General features: G+C 43.4%; 1 protein-coding gene and 1 long non-coding RNA gene across 2 annotated transcripts in view; one reads left to right on the top strand and one right to left on the bottom strand.

Annotated features, from left to right (window-relative positions):
• Positions 1-268: 268 nt before the first annotated feature.
• The window catches only part of podxl (podocalyxin-like), a 32,856-nt gene continuing 10,354 nt past the window's right edge, over positions 269-22,770 (top strand). Inside the window, exon 1 of the mRNA XM_008401511.3 lies at positions 269-788. Within this exon, the coding sequence (XP_008399733.1) occupies positions 746-788 (43 nt within the window). The 5' untranslated portion in view covers positions 269-745. The remainder of the gene's footprint in view (positions 789-22,770) is intronic.
• LOC145550182 (uncharacterized) lies at positions 9,045-9,916 on the bottom strand. The gene is made up of 3 exons (XR_014086070.1): positions 9,573-9,916; positions 9,440-9,501; positions 9,045-9,366 (listed from the first exon to the last, which is right to left on the bottom strand). It is a non-coding gene; the product is annotated as an uncharacterized LOC145550182 (long non-coding RNA).

The following is a 22,770-nucleotide window of genomic DNA, read 5'->3' on the forward strand; positions in this document are numbered from 1 at the left end:
TGGACCGGAGAGTCCGACCCAACTCTCCAGTCGATTCAGTAAAATGTCGTGGTCAACAGTGTCGAAAGCTGCACTGATGCAGCTTTCGACACTTAACTCGGGTGGCTCGAATCCGCTGGCAGATCGGACCACATCAGTGCTGATGTGACTTCACCCCACGCCCTGGAGGAACTGACCATTTTAGAACTGAATCCAAACCGAGGGGAACACATTGTCTCCTGGTTTCCTTTGTTATTCAAAGTGTCCCAGCAGCAGCAGAAAGTCCAGGAGCGGTGGGATTGGACTGCTCTGGGTCAGCCCCTGCTTTCTCATGATAAGGAAGGCAGGGCCGAGCTGCTGCTCTGCAAACAGCTCAACTCTTTGGAAGAGAGCGGGGCCGGCCGGAGCACAATACAGGACGCAGCCTCTGTGGGAGAGCGACTGAAGAACAACGGGGCAGCCAAGGAGACCACAGAAATACTCTTCCCCCAAATCCCCAAGTCCGCACAGAGAGAGGAGACAAAGACGGTGCAGAGAGCAACAAAAGCATTCTTTGCTTTCAGTCCAGCAGCAAAAGAGACAAAAAAAAATAAAATAACAATAAGCTGAGCAAGATCATTTTCCCTTGAGATCCAAATTGAAGGAGATAGGCGTGACAGTTGCATTTGTAATCAGAGCAACATCTCCAAAAAACAAGGTGAGGGCCAGTGGAGCTGTGCTGCATGAAGGACGGATCCGTCTGGAGGAAGACGAACTCAGAGACAGGATGAGGGCGACGCTGACCGTCACCTGGCTGCTGCTTTCACTGAGTGAGTACACAACCACACCAACTACACGGCTCACGTTTCAGCACCCGCTCTCCAGAGGGGTCAGGGTGTGAAGGAGCATGCAGGATATGCATCACTGCTGGGCAGCAACAGGTGTGCATCGGATGAGTTTGGCTGCAGCACAGGCTGGGAAGAGTTCCCCAGTCCAATCTTCTGACTTCTCATGTTGTCCAGAAAAAGATTTCCAGTTAAAATTGGACAAAAACACAATATAAAGTACAAGTTGATGAAATCAAAAAACCCTTTTCTGTACATTCGTACTTGGATTCCTACCGTCACATTTCAGAAACTTTTACAGAAAGTGAAAAGTTTTGGAGGAATTCACTTAAAATATGTGAGCGTGTGCTGCTGGGTGGGTTCATCTGAGAGGCTGTGGGTGGAGGAGTGAGAGCAGTGCTAACAAGTTGTGATAATTGTGGTGCAGTATAGAGGTTCAGTTGTTTTATTCATTATTGATAAAATATAAACTTTGCAAAACTATTCACAGCCTCTAAGCTTTTCCCCTTTTCGTCACATAACAACCACTACTTAACCTGTTGCAATAAGCAATTAATTAGTTAATCAATTAATGAATTAATCTCATGATAAAGTAAAATGAGCTCGCTCAGTGATTTCCATTCTGATTATACATATTTTTTGAAGCAAGAGACATCATAATTCATTTATTTATTGTTTTTGGTTGTTGAGTTGTTGGATGTTTAAAATATCTTCCAGTTCCAGTGTGGAGAGTTCAGTACTAAATTATTAGTGCTTGAGCCTTGCCTTATTAAGCCATAATATTCTTTTTTTAAAAATAAATAACAACCTGAAGTGTGGAGTGTGTTTGTGTTCAGCCTCCCTCTCTAATGGTTTGTCTCTATTAGCGTCACGCTATTAGCGTCCTAGTTTTCAAATATTCACATGGATTCGCTACTGGATTTAGGACTAAACCTTCATGAATATGCTGTGATTGAAATGATTCTATTGTCTCTGGCTGTAAGTGTTGGGCTGTTGTCCTGCTGGTGGCTGAGCCGCAGTCCCAGTCTTCAGTCTGCAGCCTCCAGCAGGTTTTCCTCCAGGATGGGTGTGTATTTATCTCCAACAACTTCCCATGAACCATCAGCAGCTCTGTCTCTGATGAGGAAACGCTGTGACATTTCCACTGCTATGCGCATAGTGAGCTCATGGTGATGTGCAGTGTTCGTTTTCTAGGGCAACATGATGGGTCGTCTGTGTGGCTAATGGCTTGTGGAAAACTGTAAAAACCTGAGCTGTGGATCTCTGCAGCTCCTCCAGAGTTAACCAGTTGCTTCTCATTAATGCTCTCCTTGCTGAGAGCATTAGTTCAGCTGAACCTCCATGTCTGTGTGGGTTCATATTGGGCCCATGTGGGATGTTATTTCAGAAGCTAGTCCTGCTTTAAGCTTCATGATGCTGCTTGTTCAACATCTCCTGAGATTAAATAACACACAGGTGGATTATTTACGGCTGAAGTCAGTTTTTTGCTCTGGATTTTAGGTGTTAAATACATGTCAAATTTTTACAGATTTTCTTTCCTTGTTTGCACAATTACACACTACTTTGTGTTATTCATCCTTTAAAATGTCAATAATTCATCCAGGATTGTGTCTGCAAAAGTAAAAAGAAAAAAAAAAAAAGAAAAAGAAAATTTCTGTTTCTGAAATGTAGGGAAATGTCTGGTATCCTCATATATCAGGAAAGTGAGGAATCACAGCTTTAACTGCAGAAAAAGTAAAAAAATTAAGTACAAACAATTAATCTAGTTCTGATTTTTTGTGTTGTTTTTTTGCTCTTTGATCAGACCACATAGTTAAGTAGGATCCAGACAACATCATCCCACCATGGCTCCTCCCTCTGAAAACACAGACACACACATGCCAAGACCAAAGATCTTGAATAATGATTCACACCCCCCACACACACACCGCCCGCTCTCTCCCGCCTGAAAGGCGAACGAAGAGCTTTTCTTTAATTATGCACCTGCCACTCGATCTCTGCTGCTGCAGCTGAATTCAGAGAGGAGGCTTTTATTTTCCCAACATGGAGGGAGCCGAAGCAACATTCTGCCTGAAGGTGGTCAGCACTTTCCTGTGAGAGAAGGAAGCCGGCAATGAGAGCACACATCTGTGAATGTTTGCTTAACGTGGTTATCACATGGAGGTGATAACGGTTCCCTTAAATAGGTGACCTCTCCTTCTCAGAAAGTTTGAAATGAAAACAGAGTCAGGATAACAAGCTGCCTGGTGGAGAGGAGACTGCTACGAATGAAACCAGAAAATTCTCTCTCTCAATATTCTGACATTTAGCAAATAGAGATATTTTTTGTTAATCCTCTAATCCTCACTGACGTAAGATGAGAAAAGTTTGTTCTGATTTCATGTTAGATTGTGTGAAAAATAGTCACAAGTGTCTTTTTAAACAGTATAAACTTCTGGTTTCAGCTGGTTAATTCCTGTAACTCAGATGTATTTAGGCTCATAACTATTGTGTACCTTTTAGAACAGTGAAATTTATCTCGTTTACAAACATGGAGACAGTTCAGTGATGTAAGGAGGAGAGTGTGGTATGCATTATCCTGTTGCTGCTTTAGTCTCACTGCAGCCTTGACCCACTGATAACTGAAGTATACTTACACTTTATTTTCTTCTTTTTACTTTGCATCTCTTTATTCTGGCAAAAATGAGGTTTGGGTGCAGATATATTTTTATGCCTTTTGGACTGTTTCATATGACTAAAGACAAGCAGAAGAAAAAACGATGAAGAAAACTCTGTATTTGTGTTTGAATGTGTAGATGGGAAAATGGAGCTTTAATGTCCCGCGCATTACAGTCTGCTGCCAGACTGTTTAGCTTTAGCTGAAAATATAGGTAAAGAAAAATTCTAAATCATTCATCATCAAGATCTAGATTTTGTATTGTAAAGTATATCATCCAGAAGTAAAAGTTTTACAATGAGTTTTTAGCATTTATTAGAAGTTTCAGCTAGATTAGAAGGCTGGTTTGTGAGAAAACTAAGCATAAAACTAAGAAAGTTGAGCTATCGGGTCAAACCTCTCTTAGCTCAGTGGGTATTTTACCAGTCTAGCCATTATAATGATACAGCAAAGGTCCAGACCTGTTTATGTGTAACAGTTATAACTGTGTTATCCTAAGTTAACCCCAAAGACCACTTCAGACCTCACAGGTTCATCTGGGTCTGAATTTAGACAAAACATCTTTTCATCTACACCTGATGATCCATGCAGGGTCACAAAATGACTGATTTCTACCTCCAGTTTCACCAACACACCTAGCAACAGTTAGCCAGCTGTGTGTGACACTGAAATATAAAGTTGTGTATCATCTGCATATAAACAACTGCCGGTGATGAAGTAGCTTTGTACAGTGTGAACTCAGGGGAGCCATCTGGGAAACAGCAAGAACAATAGACACTAAGCTGGCCAAAATCACCAGCCTCAATGGCATGCATAGTTTTTAGAACATATTAATGACAAGTAGAGCCAACAGAATGCTGAGAAAGAAAAGAAACTGTTTAGAATGCAGATTTAATTTTAAATTCTAATAACTTAAATTCCTTAATATAAATACACTGAACCTGTTCAGGGTTGCACACAAACATTCACACAGATATTTTACTGTAGAAAGGATTACTGGTTACAAACACCTTCTGTCTCATTTTGGGCGCCTTCACTGCACTAAGCCAGATTTTCCTCAACATTCTCTGCTTCAGCTCAGAAACGGTGGGACGGAAACTCCTGGTTAGACAATGAGCAGTTTCCGCTTCTCTAACGTCAGCGCTGTGCCTCCTCTCTCCTGAATGACTGAGTCTTCAACGAGCTGACAGCTTTAAACTGTCTGGGTAACTTATTGAATGGACACTTTCTTATTTCTGATTGGTTATCTTTTTGTCAGATAGCCAACAGCTTGACAAAACGTTTTGGAAGGCAAACTAATTGTTGGTTTTTCATGACTTTTACCAGTTGATTTAGGGTGATACTTCATTACCTTTAAATAATCGAAAAAGTGAAAACTAGAGATGCTCCGATCCGATATCAATATCTGTATCGGTGACAATACTGAAAAAAAAATTCTACATCGGGTATCAGTGACAATGTGCTCAATCAGTATGGACAGATCTATTCAGTATAATTCTATGCTTTGAGAGCTGAGTGATGTCATGCTTTATTACTTATTTTGCATTATATTTAGAATTCCTAATTGCACTTTCTGAACTATTTGAAAGAAGGTTTGTTGAAGTTTATTTTTACATATTAGGTCTATTGTTTTAGTCACTTTCATTATTATTTATTTGACCTTGTCTGTTCTACTCCTGACTGCTCTGACTGAACAGATGAAAGTTGTTTTTACATGTTGGACCAAACTTGTGAAGCTGCTGGTGTATTTCAGTGTTTGGTGCTATTTGCAGAGTTAGCAAATAAATCTTTACTTCAATACATTTATGTCAGTATATAAATATACCGTTGAATATACAACAGGAATTTCTCTTAATGTAGGTCTGAGTCTTTTTTAGAATCAATTCCTATGGTGAACTTCTGTCACCCTTGGACAGAAGTTCTAAGTTGCTTTATTGTCCATTTGGTCAAAATGCTACGTTTTGGTCTCATCTGAGACCATCAACATGGCTGATGGCAAACTGAGGCCAGAGATTCTTGTTTTTACTTTGGAAAAAAAAAACATTCTTCTTTCCATTGCTACATAAAAGCAGGAGTCAGAAAAAAGAGAACACAGGAAGCCGAATTAAACAGGTGAAAATTAAACCTTTACTGTAAGTTTTAACTTCTAGTCCGATTTAAGTTAAGCAGCGACTGTTTTAACGCAGACTGGGTTTTCAGCTGGTTGTGTAGCTGAAAGACAAAGAGAAGCTTTGGAGGGCAGAGGCGACTTCCTTAAAGACCCAAGCTGCACTGCTGAACAGAAGGTGATGTCATAGCATCAATAAATGGGAAGTAGTGAGGAGTTTGACAACAGAGCAATGTCATCACTTATCAGCACCTCCAGGACTTCCTAACCCCGTTAACACACTCTTTCTTTAGCATCAGCTGCTTCACAACTCATCCACTTCCTATACGATAACAGGCAGCCAGGCTTCACGGCCTGTAAGGACCACAGCCATGATGTTAGGGGGACAAGTGGGGGGGGGGGGGTCCTCTGACTGGCATCTGTTTAATGGCTGAACTGGGAGAGAGAGGGGAAACAATAGAAGGGAGCAGAACAAACCTTATCAACATCCTGACTCCAGAAAAGGAAGGGCGTTCAGGCTGGAGACGACAGTGTCGGCCCAGAGCCTCTCCTTTGATATCAGACACTGCCGGTCACTCAACATCTGCAGATGATTCTGAGCTCATCCATCTTTCAATCTGCAGAAGCAGCGGCACAATAAGGAGATTAGCTGCTGGTTTTTCCTCATCACTAAACCAAGTTATGTTACGACAAACTGGGTCTCATGCTTGATTAAAAATAACTGGACTCATACAGCTTGGTGCCGCAACTGCAGGTTTCTACAGCTGTAGAAAAAGCATCTGTATCTGTCAGTATTAACAAGCACGAATAAAACCACGAGAACTGAAATAGAGAAAAAGATTATGGTGTCTGAAATAAATAAAAATGGTGATTAATAGGAAAAAACTGAAATTAGAGGCTTAATAGTTTTTGTTTTTTTGTTTATGAATCTCTTTGTTAGGCGATCAAACTGATGTGAAATTGATTTTTTTTTTCCACACAGGCAGTTTACAAAGCACTTCTCCTGGCAGTAATATTGCTAGTCTGCAAAATGGCAGTAAAAGTTGGGACAAAACTTTAATAGATTTTTTAAAAATAGTATCTTGTGTTGAGTATTCAATGTAAACACAAAGCATGAATACAACTAAAACTCAAACTACTATTATAAGTAATAAAAACTAAATGACAATATTTAACTAGTAATACCTAATAAACCGACCAAACCCATTGTAAGAACTCATTAAATCGAACTGAACTGGAAAAAGTATCAACAAAATAAAACTGAACTATGATGAAAAGCCCCAAACTGTTTTAACCCTGGTACTTTATTTTTATCAAGTCCAGAGGACTCCAAAGCACTTCTCACAACATTTAGTTGTGATTGTTGGTAAGCTACCAGCCACAGCTGCTCTGAGGCAGACGGACAGCGGCGCCACCTGTCGGCCCTCTGACCAACACCAGAAAGCAAGGCGGTGTTGTGAAAGACACAACCACAGAGACAGACTGGGGTTCGAACCTGCAACCCACATGTTACAAGACAAACTCCTTCCTCCATCTCCTTGCTTCTTATGAAAGTACTTTTGTCTGCTAATATAAGAGCGATCACGTGGAACGCTTCAGTCTGTCCTTTAAGCTGCTAAAATCAGCCAAAACAGGCAAAGTCTGACTCTCTGTTGGAGGATTTATTCCCTGTTCTAAAAGCTTCAATCAGCTGGAATGTAAACAAATGACTCTGAGCCCATTAGATGAGCCAACATCCAACCTGACTCTGTGCTTTCTGTGAGTTCTCTCCAGTCAGCCTGTCCTGTAGGGAGGAACCGCTGCTATGTGGAAATCTCTTTGCAGCGCTGCAGACCTTCACCCTGCAGATCCTCCCTCCACCCGGCATGCCAAACTCCTCAGCCAGGTGGATGTTTATCAGCGCTGCGGCTGGTACCGTCATGGACCCACACCCTCCTCCTCATTCCTCACCTCTCCCCCATCCCTCACTCCCAGCTCTGTCAGCGTTGGCTCAACTCGCCCCCTCACTTCTCAGCTTTTAAGAACAACACGACTGCTTCATTAGCTCTGGGTTAATGCATGTGTGGGAGACGTGCCCAACAACACTTTGCTGCTAATTTTGCATTCTTATATTGCATAGACTGAGGAGAACCTTTAAACAGCAGCAGGCAGTGGCCGCAGTGGCACAGAGAGCTGGGAAATGTTGCAGATCTTCAGCATCTGACTGTAATTCAAAGCTGTGCAGCTCTGAGAGCAGATAAAGACTGACAGCTCATTTAACTTCAAGCCTTCACAGTTCATTTGTTGAATAGGTTGGAAAAACACAGGGCACATTTACAGCTCCCTGCAAAAACACTGATTACACTCCTTCACATTGCTCCCACGGCAACCGCACACACACACACGGATTTAAAAAAAAAACATTATATGCAGGGATGCACAGATCCACTGTTTTCACTTCCGATATCGATACTGATATCTGTGATTTGGTATCGGCTCATAAAGATCTGATACAGATACAGCCCGCATGGATCAGACACATTGTCACGATACCCAGATTCAATCTGTTTAAATACCGATATAAATATTAATATTGGATCAGAGCCTCTCTAATCATTTTACAAAAAAAAGTAAAAAAATCAAATCTGAAAAGTGTGGAGACATGATTTTACTATCTTATTGCCAGTCAGGAGAAAAGTCTGCATCAGTAGAGAAGAGTCAGCAGAAAATAAGGACTGAAGAACCTGAAGCTGGGAGAAAAGCCATAGTTGAATGAAAGTCTTATGTGTTTGTGTCTGGAGCATGGTGAAACACGGTGGTGGCAGCATCATGCGTTGGGATCTCTTTTCTCCAGCAGTGAAGGGAGGCAGGTCAGAAACTGGGCTGGAGGTTCACCTTCCAGCAGGAGAAAGAACCCCAACCCTGCAGCCAGATCCTCTGTGTACTGACACCTTGGATTAAAGCAGCTTCATGTGTTAGCATGGCCTAGTTAAAGTCCAGGCCTAAAACTAATTTTGCACTTCTTTGCTTTGGTTTATCATGTGGCAACCTGGGGGGTGGATTTCCTTTATTTTTAATTATGAACCCAAGATATAAACTCTTACAGGTTATAATGACCAACAACGCCACCTGGAATAATTCCAGGAAAATGTAATGAAAGGACGCAAGTACGTTCTGCTGGAAAATGAGACAAGATTCAGGAAGTTCTACAAAGTTTATTCGTCTTTATAATCTCTTTTTAAAATAATGATCTGAAATTGAATGGTTAAAACAGTGAATGCAGTTAACAAGATTTATCATAAAACGTCTAAATTGCAAAGGAAACTGAGGCTTACCAGTGGGGAAGTAGTGAGGGAAAGGGGCAACATCCAGTGCAGAAAAAGGGAATCACCTAGACACTACAAAAACACAGCAAAGAAAGAAAAGGTGCTCCAACAAAACACGCAAGACGAGACACCGCCACCAGGGGTCACCACCGAAGCCTCAGTCCTTAAAAGAAAGACAAAAAAATGAAACAATACAAGTAAAGCAGTGGTACAATGGCGCTACAATGTTGCAGTTCATTCCTTCGATAGCGCCATCACTGCTCCCAGAAGCAGGGCAAGTTCAAGTTGGTCTTTTTAAAACAATTTGGAGTTAGGCAAAACAGCAGCGAGCATCAATCCAGGTGCAATGCCGAAGAGTCATCAGGTGGCTAACAAAAAAATATAGCAAATTAATTCAACTGCTACAACAAAATTTATAACTTGCAGCAGCCGTTTACCTGTGACCTGATAAATGCCCAATAATCAGATCCTCAGTACCACCTAGATGCAGTGCAACTGTAATAAAAAATGGTATGTGAAGGTTTTGTTTACATGAAACGGGTGTTACTTAGCCACGCTAAGCTCTTACCTTCCTATCAGCAGAAATGAATGGACAGATCGACCCCGATATTAAAGGTGCAGCGAAGGAGGCTAAGCAGACAAACCAGTTGACATTAATAGCCATTCCTAAAGCTGACAAATGATAAAACACCCACGCTTACCCAGAACGGCGCAAACAAAGGGAGCAACTTCAATTTGACGTCACGACGCAAGCAACCTCATGTCAGGTGAACGCTTGCTTATATGCAGCAGCTGAAATTACTCTTAAAGTGGCAGCGTACCATTTATGCTGCTACAGTCTACCCCCCCAACTTGCGTCGACGCCCCGACGACGACCTCTAAAAGTACTAGCACCAAGGTCTAAATACTACAGAAACAGCATTGCAATGTGAATCAGGAGAGTTTGCAGCCCCATGCGCTAATGCCATTGGTCTTGGGAGATGGTGGAGATTGGAATGTTGACCTGCTGTTGAGCGTGTAGTTCTCCTCGCCACCCTGGGAGGGCCCTGATCATTACTTGAGCTGGCAACACTAGGAGTTTGAGATGCAGATGTTGAGGGAGCTTCATGATGGATACCCCGGAGGACAGAGGAACAGTGTCATTTCTGACCATTTGTGGGACGGTGGGCAAAGAAAGTGGTGGCTGGTGGACATTTACCTCCAAAAACAAATCAGGATCAGTTTCATCCTCAGAGGATGAATCAGTCATTAGTGGCTCCCCATGAGGTGATGCTGGGACATCACTGCAAACCACTGGTTTCAGTAGAGACCGATGGACCCTTTTAATTTGTTCAATTCATCTTTAGGAGCAACAGTGTAAACTGCTCCAGTGTCACCCAACACTTTCAGGACCTTGTACACTTTGGAACGCCACAGATCCTGAATTTTGTGTCTTCCCTGGTGACTGGTGTTTCGAAGTAGAACAAGTTGGCCTTCATGCAGAGGTGAGTCTTGAACATGCTGGTCATTATTTCTCTTTCTCCTATCCGCAGCAGTCTTCAGCTTCTCCCTGGCTTCCTCAAAAGCCAGTTTCAGGCACGTCTGATGCTCTGCAACCCACTTTTCAACACTGCCAGCACTTGGTTCTGATACATGGCCGAGCAGAAAATCTAAAGGAAGCCTAGGTTGTTGGCCAAACATCAGAAAGAAGGGACTTTCTCCAGTGCTCTGATGTGGTGTGGTGTTATAACAAAAGACAACTTGTGGCAAATAAGCAGTCCATGCCCTTTTGCTGGTGGTAGGAAGGGTACGCAACAGGTTATGAAGCGTACGATTAAACCTTTCACATTGTCCATTTCCAGCAGGGTGGTACGGTGTGGTCCTGGACTTCTTGATGCCATAAAATTGACAGAGCTGCTGGATGAGGGAACTTTCAAAATTACGCCCCTGATCCGAATGAACACGGGCTGGCACACCAAATTTTGAAAACCACTCCGTCACCAGGACATGGGCCACAGTAGAGGCACGTTGGTCTCTGGTTGGTATGGCTAGGGTGTACTTGCTAAAAACATCAGTTAAGATGAGCACATTCTCTCGGCCATCTTGAGAAGGCTCTAGACTGTGAAATCCATGGCAAGGATCTCATTGGGCCGTGATGCTAGCAAATGGCTCATATATGTCCGTGCAGTAGGCAGGGTATCTTTTGCCACTTGGCACCGCTCGCATGACCTGCACCAATCAACAACATCAGAGGACATTTTTGGCCAGTAACATCTTGTCCTCAGAAGTGAGAGAGTCCTGTCCACACCTTGATGTCCATGATCTTGGTGCGCCCGAGTCAGGACCTCCTCCTTCAAGGCTGTGGGCAGCAACAACTGTAGCATCTCCTCAGCACCATCAGGGCGAAAGGTCTTGCGGTGGAGGACACCATCCTTCTCCACCAAACGATCCCACTGCCTCAGGAATGCCAACAGAGGCGACGGCAAGTCCCTTCGCTCTGTGCGGTCAGGTTGTTTCCTGCGAGCCCAGAAGCTCCAAAGTTCCTGCAAGACTGGGTCAGCATGTTGTAATACTTGCATATCCTTTGTGGTGCGTTCAGGAAGGACGGTGATGGCAGCTTGAGTAGCATCCTGTCTCTCCATCATCAGTTGCAGAGATTCAGGCAGACTGCTCCCTGGAACGAGAGCACCAACCTGTTCTCCAGTAGATGGATGTTTTCTGGAAAGGGCATCTGCATTCCTGTTCGTACGCCCGGACCGGTACTGGATCTTAAAGTCAAAGGAGGCAAGTTGTGCAGCCCATCTGTGTTCAGTGGCCCCCAGCTTGGCAGTACTGAGATAACTGAGGGGATTGTTGTCAGTGAATACAAGGCATTTATGGCCCAACAAGTATTCTCTGAATTTCTCAGTCATTGCCCATTTAAGGGCTAAAAATTCAAGTTTCATGGAGCTGTAGTTATCCATATTACGTTCAGTCGGCCTTAATCCTCGGCTGGCATAGGCGATAGGACGCACCCCCCCATCCTGTTGTTGGGAGAGGACAGCCCCCAGACCACCATGGCTCGCATCCACTTCTAGGATAAAAGGCAGAGAAAAGTCAGCGTAGGCCAACACAGGTGAGGTAGTCAGCCTTCTCTTCAGTTCCTCAAAGCTCTGTTGGTGTTCTGCAGTCCAGCCCTCAGTGATGTCCTGTCTTGGCCGCTTCTTTGCTCTTGGACCGCTTAGCTGTCCCACTAGTTGGTGAAGGGGCGCAGCCAACTTAGCAAAGCCTGCAACGAACCGTCGATAGTAACTGGCGAACCCAAGGAAGGACCTTAGCTCGGTGGATGTGGTGGGGCGCTGCCAGTTAACCACTGCCTCAATTTTAGATGGATCAGTTGCAACGCCTTTATTAGAAATGACATGGCCCAGGTATTTAACTTCCGGCTGAAGAAAGGAGCACTTTGTCAGCTTTGCCTTGAGACCCTCTTTCTTCAGGCGTCCAAGCACCATCCCCAAACGCTCCAAATGCTGTTCCACAGTAGAAGAAAACACAACTATGTCATCAAGATACAGAAGTAATGACTGATTCTGTTTGTCAGAGAAAATGCGCTGCATAAGTCTCTGAAACGTACTGGGCGCATTACAAAGGCCAAAGGGCATTCTATTCCACTCAAATAGACCAAATGGCGTGCAGAATGCCGTTTTATGACGATCGGCCTCTGTAACAGGTACCTGGTTGTAACCACTTGCCAGGTCCAATGTAGAGAACCAGCGAGCGCCGGTAAGTGCATCTAAAGACTCCTCGATGCGTGGTAATGGAAAGGCGTCTTTACGGGTTTTACTGTTAAGCTGCCGATAGTCCACACACATTCTCAGGCTCCCATCCTTCTTTTTGACCAACACAATGGGTGATGCATATGGGCTGCAGCTCTCTCTGATCACATTAGCACTAAGCAGCTGATTGATGTGATTCTTTACCGCTTCATAGTCTGATGGTGGTATACGCCTGTAACGCTGCTTTACGGGAGTCTCATCAATAAGGGGTATGTCATGACTAATTATATTTGTACACCCCAAGTCACCATCATTTTCTGCAAAGACAGATGAATAATCCCTAAGAAGGGTCCTCACCTGACCCTGATGTGTACTGGGCAGTTGGGAAAGGTCAATGGCCTCAATTTGGTCCTGCACAGAGACTACAACCTGAGAGGACACCTTAGCTGTATATGAGGGCTCTTCTGTAACACCAGCAGGCAGACTGATAACGTTAACATGCTGCAGAGTACCAATTACAGTACGTGGGTAAAGCACTATGTCTGTAGAGCCCACATTAACAACCGGTATGTAGGCTGTGCCTCGCACCACACGGACAAGAGCAGGAGAGGCAAGCAAACCCCCAGGCAAACCTGACTCAGGAGGCTCAAATAGTGCAGCCTGTGACAGCTGATCAGTGCATGTAGCAGCCACTAGCTTCATAACCCCACCTGGAACTCTACATACTGCACGACCCCGCACTTTTACCTTCCCCACACAGTCTGATAAGTCCTGCAAACTTGCCTGATGGCACTTTTGCAATGCAGGCCAGATTTCATGTGGGGCTTGTGGGACGTTGTCCCGAGTGAACAACCCTGCACCGTGCTGCACAAAAAGTTCATAATAGCATTTTTGAATTACATTCATGCCCAAAACACCTGGTGTAGGAGGTACTTTGCCAGGGGGATCTTTTACAATTAAAACACCGCAGTTTGGGATATCTTTGCCGCAAAGTTCAACACTAAGCTCTATGTAGCCAAGGTAGGGGATATTTAGCCCATTTGCTGCCTTAAGCTGCAACCAGTGACAAGGGCGTAAACCATCAGGGCCCCCAGACTTAAAATGATCCTTAAAGAAACTTTCTGTAAGGGTTGACACCATGGAACCAGTGTCAATTAGACAGGGCACCCTAACACCTCCCAAACACACATCTACATGAGGACACGATGCAACAAGCTCTGGTGTTTCCCTACCCTTACATGGTGCTGTGACTGAGCCAATAGTGACCCCACCCGAACTGCGGCTCAACAATTCAGTGGGAACTAGTTTTCCGAGACCGCAGAGTCATGAGGCAAGGAACTAGAGGGCTGTCGAGAGCCATGAGAGTGAAAACGTGAAGGGACACGTACACCGTCACATTCCCTGGCATAATGACCTGGCTGTTGGCACCGTCTACAGACTATAGGGGCATTACGAGGGGGACGACTTTGTTGGTGGATTTGACCAAAAGAGGCAACGCTCTGAGTAAGTTTATTTAATTGCTCTTGTTGTCGTGCCAACATATCATGCAGTGCCCTCAATTCTGACCCCTGATCCCTTGGACTAATCTGAGCAGTGCTCTGGACAGCATACTGAAATCCAAGTGATGGAACTGAAAGACTCCGGGCCCTACTATCGCCAGATGAGCCCTCCCGTTCCCACCTAATAGCTTCAGCCCTGACATCAAGTAAAGTAGCTGCAGGCTTCTCCCGTACAAACTGTTTCAATGCACGCCGCAGTGGACCATCTAGAACATGCTCCACAAACTGATCCCTCAACAATACATCAGCATTAACCATATTAGTGGGTGCAGAGGCTTTAACCTTCTCCATTAATCCCATTAGTGCAAGTGAAAATTCTTGAAGAGTTTCATCTTCCTGCTGCTTTCTAGAAAAGAAAGCCTCTTGCAACGAGACATAGGAATCAGTACAATCATATACCTCTTTTAGCACTCTAATAATGCAAGCTGGATCAGTCCGTTCAGCACTAGAGCGGTATCTGAGCTCCTCTCGCGCCTCACCCTCCAAATGATCATACAAATAAAAAGCCTGATCAACAGGTGATAAGTGACGTGCCCTCATACAGACCTCAGCCTCCTCCAACCATTCATTTAACCCTATACCGGATCTTCCCCTGAACATCGGACATTTCCTGTCACGAGGCACAAACACCAACCTCTCTGACACAAGGGGACCTGAGGCGGGCAAAGCACTCTGAGATGTGCTTGAAGTAGAAGTGGCAGTAGAAGTACCTGGGGCAGAGAGTGACTGTTCCTGACGCAGTCGTTCGTTGTCTGCTTTCAATCGGACAATCAAGTCCCGCATTTCTTGGATCTCCTCCTCCATAATCTGGATCCTTTACTAGATGGGCTCACTGCTGTTTTGCCTGTACACACAACACAATTCTCCTCCAAAGCAAACAAAACACAAGACCACTACACATACAGAAAAACAAAAAAAAACTAAGGAATCAAGTCTCCTTTTACACAGCAATAATCCTGCCAACAACGCCAATTTGTGGCAACCTGGGGGTGGATTTCCTTTATTTTTAATTATGAACCCAAGATATAAACTCTTACAGGTTATAATGACCAACAACGCCACCTGGAATAATTCCAGGAAAATGTAATGAAAGGACGCAAGTACGTTCTGCTGGAAAATGAGACAAGATTCAGGAAGTTCTACAAAGTTTATTCGTCTTTATAATCTCTTTTTAAAATAATGATCTGAAATTGAATGGTTAAAACAGTGAATGCAGTTAACAAGATTTATCATAAAACGTCTAAATTGCAAAGGAAACTGAGGCTTACCAGTGGGGAAGTAGTGAGGGAAAGGGGCAACATCCAGTGCAGAAAAAGGGAATCACCTAGACACTACAAAAACACAGCAAAGAAAGAAAAGGTGCTCCAACAAAACACGCAAGACGAGACACCGCCACCAGGGGTCACCACCGCCACCACCGAAGCCTCAGTCCTTAAAAGAAAGACAAAAAAATGAAACAATACAAGTAAAACAGTGGTACAATGGCGCTACAATGTTGCAGTTCATTCCTTCGATAGCGCCATCACTGCTCCCAGAAGCAGGGCAAGTTCAAGTTGGTCTTTTTAAAACAATTTGGAGTTAGGCAAAACAGCAGCGAGCATCAATCCAGGTGCAATGCCGAAGAGTCATCAGGTGGCTAACAAAAAAATATAGCAAATTAATTCAACTGCTACAACAAAATTTATAACTTGCAGCAGCCGTTTACCTGTGACCTGATAAATGCCCAATAATCAGATCCTCAGTACCACCTAGATGCAGTGCAACTGTAATAAAAAATGGTATGTGAAGGTTTTGTTTACATGAAACGGGTGTTACTTAGCCACGCTAAGCTCTTACCTTCCTATCAGCAGAAATGAATGGACAGATCGACCCCGATATTAAAGGTGCAGCGAAGGAGGCTAAGCAGACAAACCAGTTGACATTAATAGCCATTCCTAAAGCTGACAAATGATAAAACACCCACGCTTACCCAGAACGGCGCAAACAAAGGGAGCAACTTCAATTTGACGTCACGACGCAAGCAACCTCATGTCAGGTGAACGCTTGCTTATATGCAGCAGCTGAAATTACTCTTAAAGTGGCAGCGTACCATTTATGCTGCTACAATCATATAAAATCACAATGAAACATTGATGTCTGTGGTTAAATTGTGTAAAGTGAGGAACTGTGTCCGGGAACAGGATTGGTTTCAGATGGAGGAGAGGAGTTTAACTGGAGCCGTCAGTTAAAAGAACCAACTGTGGAAATAAATGGTTAATTTTGGGCCATTAATGTGCAGGAAAGGAGAAAGAGTTTGACATCACTGACAGGGAGCTGCTTTTATGATCTGATGCTGTCAAACATAAAAAACACAAAACTTATGAGTACATGAGACATTAATCTGTTTTAACTGAAAAGCTACAACAAACCACTTCCTGTTTCTAAGCAGAACAGCAGAGAGCTGACTGCAGAGCCAGAGGAATCAGACCTGCTGCTGAGAGCAATAAGATCTGATTTCTTCTTCCTTTATAATATTTGCAGGATTAACAACATGGCTTTCACAAGTATGGAAGATTCAAGCAGCTTCACTTCAATTCAGTTTAATCCAGTTCGACTAAAAACAGCTCAGTTGAGTTCAAATCAATTCAATTTCATTCAAATTAATGTATTTCAACTGAGTTCAGTTTACTCAGTTTAATTCAGTTCAGTTTATTTGGTTCAATTTAGTTCAGTTTAATACAGTTCAGTTCAGCTCAATTTAACTCAATTCAAAATCATTTCTCCCAAAAGGAAAATATTTAACTCATATAATTCAAGCAACTTCAAAGAGTTTCTGTAGGTGGTGATGCTGTGGGCAGGAAGAATCTCCTGTAGCAGTCAGGTCTTGCAGTGACTCTGAATAGGCCTCTGACTGAAGACTGAGCTCAATGACAGTCCAGTAGCTGTCATGTCATGCTAACAGCTCAGTATTCAGGGGCAGGGATGATATTTTACAGTAACATATCCTGAATGGCGGACTGCACAATGGTGCAGTTGGTAGAGCTGTTGCCTTGCAGCAAGAAGGTTCTGGGTTTGATTCCCAGCCTGGGTCTTTCTGCATGGAGTTTGCATGTTCTCCCTGTGCATGTGTGGGTTTTCTCTGGGTACTCCAGTTTCCTCCCACAGTCCAAAAACATGACTGTCAGGTTAATTGGCCTCTCCAAATTGTCCTTAGGTGTGAGTGTGTGTGCCTGGTTGAAAGAGGCACCAGCAACCCTCCTGACCCCACTAAGTGACAAGGGTTTACACCCTTGTCCCTTAAATGGAAAATGGATGGATGGATGTCCTGAATGACTCCAGCTCTGCTGAGCCACCTTATTTGCTTTTGCTGCTTCTTTGTAAAGTCTCTCTGGCCACATGCTCAGAAGCTGTGTAGAAATTGTGGAATGAAAGATTCCTTGAGTTAAACTTTTCTCCTTTTAGCCACACGATTGTTTTTTCTCCGAAACACTAAAGGTGTGCAGCCGATGCAGATATCAGAACCTCTCAAGTTCTTCCAGCTCCACGCTGAGTTTAAACTCTTCCTGTCTTCCACAGTTAGCTTAATGAAGCAGCTTCACAACATTTCTCACTGGACGAACCAGGCTGAGGGGAACATCGGTCATAACCAGGACTGCACTGTCAGTCATTATCAGACAACAATAGAACATGAAGACAGCTGTAGAATGTCATCCAGATTCATCCCATACAATCACATATTTCTGTTCATTTTGATTGTTGTGGCTTACAGATAATGAAAATGTGACATTAATGATTTTTTCTTTGTAAAATCAGAATATTATGAGACCCCCCAAAAGAGAAATGTTCTAATATAGAAATATTATTCCTAGTCCTACACAGTCACATCAGCACCCTGCTAAAGAACCGATTCACTGAGCGCTGTACCCAAATACATCAACTGAAAGTTGAGTGGAAGGAAAAAAATTGTCCAAACAAAGCCCATCCATGAGTTTTGAGGAGATTCATAAGTTTTGGCCTCCACACAGAGAACATCCAGAACATTCCTCATTCAAAAGGAGCACAGAACAAATATGCAGAGCACAGATATAGAGCGCATAGATGTATATTTGGGCATGCTCATATTTCTGTACTTAAAATCTTCTATTTATTAGCCTTATGCAATATTTTAATACTCTGAGAAACTGAGGCATCTGATAATGTGTTTTCATTACCTATAAGATAATCATCAAATGAACAGAAACAAACATTATTATGTTTAGTACTTCAATCTGAGAACCATATCAATTTAGATTATTAAAATAAAATGTATATTTTTTTAATATTAAAATTTTTTGAAGTGCAATTATATTCAAAACGAAAAAAGTAAAAATGGGGTTTTGCCTTACCGCTAAAATGAACATCGTTATATTTTGCATCTCTCATAGGCACCAAAACATAACATGTAATTTAAAAGATGGCAGAACATCAGTTTGAATAAAATGAGCTTTTAAAACACCGTGTGCTGCAGACAAATCCAAAACTAACTGTGTTCACAATATAACTGGCATAAAATATGTTTTATTCATACATCAGTTTGTGCCATCTAGCTTCACATTATTACACTAATATTATACTATGGATGTAACAGAACAGACTTATTATGATGATTATCTGGTGAAAGCATCCCAGCCCTGCAGGCCCAGTGGGTAACAGGTCCGTCAGTCTGTCTGCCTTCAGATCCAGTGGTTTCCTCTGAATCCGGAGACATTAACGCTGATCAGAGTTTGAAGTCGAACAAAATCAAAACCAAGCAAGCTGCTTCCTGTCAGAGAGCTGAGCCAAGAGAAGAGCCAGAGAAAGGACAGGCAGCCGCTTCCCACAGCCAATCAGCTGGCAGGAACCAGGCCCAGCAGCAGCACACGATTATGATGTTTGATATAAGTTTGATTTTAGATTTATGCATAAAGAAGTTCTTTGTTTCAGTTGAAAAAACTTCTTTCTGTGGTTGGATCTGATACAACAGGAGGACTTAGCGACTGTTCTGGATATTTGCTGCTCTTGACCGGCAAACGGAACATTTTCACATTTTGTCCCATTACACCCATAAACATCAGCGAGTTTTCTTGGGTTGCTATGTGATGGTGGAAAGAAAATGACAACATTATGACATGATCAACATGTTGCAGCGAGTCGATGCTCAGCAGATGCAGCATTGGCTGCAGGGTTCTGTGTGGTTCTGCAGGGTTCTGTGTGGTTCTGCAGGGTTCTGTGGGGATCTGCAGGGTTCTGTGGGGATCTGCAGGGTTCTGTGTGGATCTGCAGGGTTCTGTGGGGATCTGCAGGGTTCTGTGGGGATCTGCAGGGTTCTGTGGGGATCTGCAGGGTTCTGTGTGGATCTGCAGGGTTCTGTGTGGATCTGCAGGGTTCTGTGGGGATCTGCAGGGTTCTGTGTGGATCTGCAGGGTTCTGTGGGGATCTGCAGGGTTCTGTGGGGATCTGCAGGGTTCTGTGTGGATCTGCAGGGTTCTGTGTGGATCTGCAGGGTTCTGTGTGGTTCTGCAGGGTTCTGTGGGGATCTGCAGGGTTCTGTGGGGATCTGCAGGGTTCTGTGGGGATCTGCAGGGTTCTGTGTGGATCTGCAGGGTTCTGTGTGGATCTGCAGGGTTCTGTGTGGATCTGCAGGGTTCTGTGTGGATCTGCAGGGTTCTGTGTGGTTCTGCAGGGTTCTGTGGGGATCTGCAGGGTTCTGTGTGGATCTGCAGGGTTCTGTGTGGTTCTGCAGGGTTCTGTGTGGATCTGCAGGGTTCTGTGTGGATCTGCAGGGTTCTGTGTGGTTCTGCAGGGTTCTGTGGGGATCTGCAGGGTTCTGTGTGGATCTGCAGGGTTCTGTGTGGTTCTGCAGGGTTCTGTGTGGATCTGCAGGGTTCTGTGGGGATCTGCAGGGTTCTGTGTGGATCTGCAGGGTTCTGTGGGGATCTGCAGGGTTCTGTGTGGTTCTGCAGGGTTCTGTGGGGATCTGCAGGGTTCTGTGGGGATCTGCAGGGTTCTGTGGGGATCTGCAGTGTTCTGTGTGGATCTGCAGGGTTCTGTGGGGATCTGCAGGGTTCTGTGTGGTTCTGCAGGGTTCTGTGTGGATCTGCAGGGTTCTGTGTGGATCTGCAGGGTTCTGTGTGGTTCTGCAGGGTTCTGTGTGGATCTGCAGGGTTCTGTGTGGATCTGCAGGGTTCTGTGTGGTTCTGCAGGGTTCTGTGTGGATCTGCAGGGTTCTGTGGGGATCTGCAGGGTTCTGTGTGGATCTGCAGGGTTCTGTGTGGTTCTGCAGGGTTCTGTGGGGATCTGCAGGGTTCTGTGGGGATCTGCAGGGTTCTGTGGGGATCTGCAGGGTTCTGTGTGGATCTGCAGGGTTCTGTGGGGATCTGCAGGGTTCTGTGTGGATCTGCAGGGTTCTGTGGGGATCTGCAGGGTTCTGTGTGGATCTGCAGGGTTCTGTGGGGATCTGCAGGGTTCTGTGTGGATCTGCAGGGTTCTGTGGGGATCTGCAGGGTTCTGTGTGGATCTGCAGGGTTCTGTGGGGATCTGCAGGGTTCTGTGTGGATCTGCAGGGTTCTGTGGGGATCTGCAGTGTTCTGTGTGGATCTGCAGGGTTCTGTGTGGATCTGCAGGGTTCTGTGTGGATCTGCAGGGTTCTGTGGGGATCTGCAGTGTTCTGTGTGGATCTGCAGGGTTCTGTGGGGATCTGCAGTGTTCTGTGTGGTTCTGCAGGGTTCCATTTGTTTTTTTTGGGGGGGGGGTTCTTACATCTATACAAATAACATTTCATAGAAGAAAATTAAAGTGTATCCATTATTCATTTTGCAAAAGTTTTATGTTTTTATGTCTTTTAAATCCTAACAAAAATAGAAATAAAATTGTGCTTCCTTAAAAATGACAACAACTTCTAGTTCTAGGTCAGAAGTTGTATTTTTTCAAAACATAATATAAGTCTTTGGGCTCTGAATGAGTTTTATTTTTCTGGACTGCTTTAAGTATGGTGTAGATTTGATTTTTAATTTTTCTTTTAATATTGTTAAGTAATTTTGTCATTTTCCTGAACTAATGGAAAGCACTTTGGTGTGGTATTCATTAATATAAAGTGTTAATAAATAAAATTTGATTGATTGACTGAACTTTATAACTTAATTTTCAGTTGTTTTCTTTGGGTCTGGCAAGTAAAATATCAAATTTATTAAAGTTTGTGTTTGCAAGGTGACAACATTAAAATAAAATAAAAAAAACAGAAAGAAAGACATATAGTAGTATAAATACTTTTGCATGTCCCTCTAAGTGGACATGGAGGAGGCAGAAATGTTGTAATTAGAGTTCTTACTGCTGAGCCAGCTACACATCTGTAATAACAGAAACATTTCATATCATACTTTAATCGGAATAGTAACAAATTGCTCAGTAGTGGGGGTTTTTCCAGCATGTGTTTATTTCCTGTGTTCATGTCAACGAATGAGAAATACAACCTGTAAACATTAAAATATCAAACTCAGAGATTCACAAGAACCTTACAGTATCGGCATCGGCCAGCTTTACAATCAGTGCATCAAAAATAAGAGAGTTGAGTCAGAATGTTAGCATAAATAATCCTCACATAGGGAGAAGAAGAAAAACATGACGTGTCTTTGATAGATTACAGGTGGTATATATGCGTGTGTGTGTGTGTGTGTGTGTGTGTGTGTGTGTGTGTGTGTGTGTGTGTGTGCGCGCGTGTGTGCGCGTGTGTGTGTGTGTGTGTGTGTGTATGTTTTGCTGGGGCTGTATCATAAGGAATGTGTGGGTGAGGTAAAAACAGCAGGTTTGATAAGAGGAGAATCAGTCAGTGCTGTCGCCCTCAACAAAACAGATGCATCAGCGACAGCTGGGGTCAGAGGTCATACCACATGTTAACACAGAAAAACAACCTGAGAGACGAATTTTTCATGAATTTTAGAAGAATTTGAAACAGTTGTAACTTTGTTAACAGGACAGATCTGAAGAGAATGTTTTTAATAATATTTTAAATAATTTGCATATTTAGTATTTTGTCATTTGAATATCAAATCTAAACCGAATCACAGACGTTGAGCTGAGCTGAGGCCTGTTCTGATCCAGAAGCTGTTCTGGGTTCTTCTGGATGAGCCACCAACATCATTTTGGTAGACCTGCCACTCTTAGAAAGGTTTCCTGACTCTCACTGTTCTCTGGAAACTTACAAATGGATTGTGATCATTTTCAGATAAATCCATGTCAGTAACATTGGGTCTTATTTTTATTGGTTCTCTGTAGGCTGGAGAATAACCTTCTGCTTTTAGAAATCTTTTAGTCTGCTTCGTCTTGTTAGACAGGTTCTGTTGAAAGGATTTCTTCTTCAGGCAGAAATCAGGCCTGAACAGATGAAATGCGGTCAGTCAAAGCTAATTTAGAATTAAAGAAGGTGGCAGCGTTTTTTATTTTATTTTATTTTTTTAAACTGCTGTAAAAGTGAGTGGGGAAGCATGAATCGTCCCTGGCAACTGAAGGCGTTTCCTTCCTTTAATGACCTGAGATGATTTTTCTCAGGAAGTGGTTCTGCATAAATAAACTGAACTGTGTTGAATTCTTGGCCTGGTTTCCTATTTCCAGGT

Source organism: Poecilia reticulata, chromosome 23 (assembly GCF_904066995.2).
Source record: "Poecilia reticulata chromosome 23, P_reticulata-male-v2, whole genome shotgun sequence".
NCBI lineage: Eukaryota > Metazoa > Chordata > Actinopteri > Cyprinodontiformes > Poeciliidae > Poecilia > Poecilia reticulata.